The 3,516-nt window shown below is 60.9% G+C and overlaps 1 protein-coding gene across 1 annotated transcript in view; it reads left to right on the forward strand.

Moving 5' to 3' along the window:
- Positions 1-3,516, forward strand: part of Exoc3l2 (exocyst complex component 3 like 2) — a 21,399-nt gene that overhangs the window by 4,798 nt on the left and 13,085 nt on the right. The window contains exons 2-3 of the mRNA XM_015496707.2: positions 276-811; positions 3,422-3,516. Coding sequence (XP_015352193.2) covers positions 292-811; positions 3,422-3,516 — 615 coding nt within the window. The 5' untranslated portion in view covers positions 276-291. The remainder of the gene's footprint in view (positions 1-275; positions 812-3,421) is intronic.

The following is a 3,516-nucleotide window of genomic DNA, read 5'->3' on the forward strand; positions in this document are numbered from 1 at the left end:
AGGAAGTCGTTTGCTGGAGGGACGAGGGAGGCAGCAGGGTACAGGGCCCCCAGGTGAACGACGGGACGGTGGCAAAGGGGCCTCAGGCACAGGCGCCCGGCCTGTGCAGCCCTGGAGAGACTGCCCCCTGCCAGGATCATGGAATCTACGTGCCAACCCCCCCCCCCAATGAGGTTCAGTGGGTACTAAGAGCTCAGATCAGGCCTCCCACAACGTGCTTGGCACATCCATGTGCCAAAGTGGTCATCACTATCCCTGGTCATTCTTTTTCCCAGGTGCCTGCCTGTCAAAATGCCCATCCTGAAGAGCCTAGGGGTGGCAGACCCTAAGGTGCCCCGGGCAGGGACCCTGCCCCTGAGGTCCTCTCGGAACCCCTTTGAGGACATTCCGGGGCTGGAAGAAGAATCTGGGGAGCTGGGGACTCTGCCCAATGGAACATCTTGTCACCGCCGCGCCACCCTGGAGAAGCTGGCAGGCCTGTCCCCTTTCCGGCTGGGCTGGGCCCAGGGCCGACGGGCAGGCAGTCCTGGGGATGGGCCACCGCGCTCGTTCCTGGGCCGCGTGCTGCCCCCGGGGCTCCGAAGGAGTTCAGCAGACTTTGGCCTCCTGGCCCGGCTGCAGGGGACACGGGCCCATGGTGATGAGGAGGGGCCTGGGGAGGCTGCCCGGAGACTGGCCTTCCTGCGCCTGGGGCGTGGGCCCAAGCCTCGGCGGGCATCCCTGGCTGAGAGAGTGGTCCCAGCGGGGGAAGCTGCTCCTGAGCCCCCACCCAAGGTCCCGGAGCCCCCAAAGATGAAGGAGCCATTGTCAGGTGAGTGGGGAGGTCCTGACCCTCCATCATCCCCCACATCCCTCACCAAGTGAAACCCGACCCCACCCCCAGTATTCTTTTTTTTTTTTTTTACTATCTTTTTAGTTATACACGGGCACAGTATCTTTATTTTTTTATTTATTTTTATGTGGTGCTGAGGCTCGAACCCAGTGCCTCCGGTATGCAAGGCAAGCGCTGTACCGCTGAGCCACACCCCAGCCCTCCAGTATTCTTGAACACAACTGGGGTCCCATCCTCTCCCCACCCCCTATTCCACCCGGTTCCCTCTCCAGCCTCACTCAACCTTCCGTCATTTCCAGCATCTGCTTTCAACCCCGTGGCCCTCCCTGACCCCTGGATTCCATCTCATTCCCATCCCACTCTGAACCCAATCCTAACTCCATCCCCAATCCACACCTTCAAGTTCAATTAGGTAACTCATGTACCAACGTGACCTTCAACCTCTTCACCCTGCCTAACCTCCACCATCACCCTTAACTAGATCCACCCAAATCTAAGCACCCGCAGGATGGGTTTTCCCAGGTACCACAAACTGGGTGGCTTAAAACAACAAAAAATACTGCCTGGAGCCTCCTGCGGGCTCACGGCAAGCTCTGGCGGGCGGGCGTGGGGGGATCAGGCTGATCTTTCACTTTGCTGGCCTTTCCCCCTCCCCTCTTCTCGGTGTCTTTGTGTCTAAATTTCCCCTTTTATAAAGACATGTTGGATTAAGGGCTATGACCCTATAACCTCTGGAAAGACCCGATTTCCAGTGAAGGTCACATTTTGAGTGCTGGGTTCCAGGCTTGATGTCTTTTGTGGGAGGGGGAGGGCTGGCACACTTAATCCCTATCACCAGCCCATCTCATCCTGTGCCCGGTCAACCCATCCCTAGGCCAGGCCTCAGGGTCCTCCTGGGTGCTTTTCTGTACCCACCGGGCACTCACTGCAGCCCCCTCGGGGGTCTCTACTTTGGATCAGAGCCTGTGCCCCCTCTTCAAACCGCATCTTTAATGTCATCTCTTTGCCCAACACCTTGACAGCCCTGAGTGGGTCCACCTCATCCCACTCCCAGGCCTCCACTCCCTCCCACCCCAATCCCATCCCCATGTTTGGTTTCAGTCCTTCCCCCACTGGTCTCACTCCTGACCCCTAGCCCCAGGCCCAGCTCAGCACCCACCCTCCACTCCCTCCCACCCCTCCTCACTAAGTCATGTACCACCCAGTCCTTCCCCAGCCCCCAATTTCAACCCCAACCCCAATCTCAACCTCCTTGGTACCCTCTGCACCCACCCCACTCCCAAACCCAAACCCCACCCTCACCCTCCACCTTCATTCAACTCCATCCACATTCCCGGCCCCCAATCTCAACTCGAGTCATAGCCCACCCCGTGCCACTCTGGATTCCTTTCCTGTTCCCCTCTGCAGATTCCTAACCTGGTCCCAATGCGGGGCTTGCTCATCCCAACCCCATCCTCCTCCCATCTTGGAAACTCCATCCTCCAGTCGCCAGCACTGTCCCCAGTCCCACCTTGATTGAGCCCCTGCCCTGTTCCCAGCCCTCCCCCCAGGCCCATGCTGCTGTTGTGCTGGGGACCTCCCAGAGCCCCTTCTGTCCTCTGATGCCCTCCACATCCTGGCCAGAGGCTATTTCAGCCCCTGCTCCCTGGGGACTGGGAGGGCACTGCAGGGAGGTGAGGAGGGGGTGACTGGAGCCCCTGCCTTCTGGAAACGGATGGGCAGAAATAGCGCTGGCCAGGAAATAGTTTCTCTGCCAGGGAGGAAGTGGAGGGGGAGGTGCAGGGTAACTCCTGGCGCTGGGACCCTCCCTCTGCCTTTGCCAGAGCCTCCCAACCCCAGGACTCCCTTTTCCCCGGGCGAGTCTAACATTTCCAAAGTGCCAGCTCACCCCGACAGCCATGCCAACCCCCCAAGACCCCATCTACCGTCCCCACATCTTCCTCCCTCTCTCTGCTCTGCCCCCGCCCCCTGGTGGTCTCCATCTTGCACCCCTCACCTGGCTTGTGTCTTGGCTCAGCCCTCCACCTTCCGGGACCCTCCTCTATTTCCCCACCTTCCCAGCTCCCATCCCTCCCTCCAGCCCTGATGCACATTTCCCTTGCCAACCTCTGGCTTCCCTCTGCCTGAAGCCCTTCTGGATCCCCTGACCCCTAGACCCTTCCCTTCTTCCCTGCCCCTTCCCCTCGCACCCCCTCCCCCAGCCTCCCCCTCCTCCTTTCCACCCTCTTCCTCATCTGACACCTTGTAGTCTTGTGGCCCCCACATCCCGTGGGCAGGTTCCTCTCCCACCTCCAAAGCTCCTGCCCCCTACCTCCTCGGTGCCCTGGCCCTCTCTCTTGTCACCTCACCTCCCGGCCCTCCACCCCTGCCCTCCCCCACCCCGGACCCCCATCTTCCCTCCACCCTCTCTTGACTTCCTCCTCCATCCTGGTCCTCACTTTCTCCCACCCGCACTCCAATTCTCTTCCCTTCCTCCCCCACCTTGCCCTTCGCCTGCCCCTTCACGGAACCCATCCCTGCGTCCTCTCCTAGCCATCGGTCCCCGGGCCGGGCCTCGGGCGGGCGCCCTGACCTCCCTCTTCCCCACAGTGCTGGAGATCCTGAGTTTGATCCAGCAGCGCGAGCTGGCGCGGGCCGACGAGCACATCTTGGAGCTGGAGGCGGAGGAGCTGGCGTCGTCGGGG

This window comes from Marmota marmota, unplaced genomic scaffold, assembly GCF_001458135.2.
Source record: "Marmota marmota marmota unplaced genomic scaffold, marMar, whole genome shotgun sequence".
NCBI classification, from domain to species: domain Eukaryota; kingdom Metazoa; phylum Chordata; class Mammalia; order Rodentia; family Sciuridae; genus Marmota; species Marmota marmota.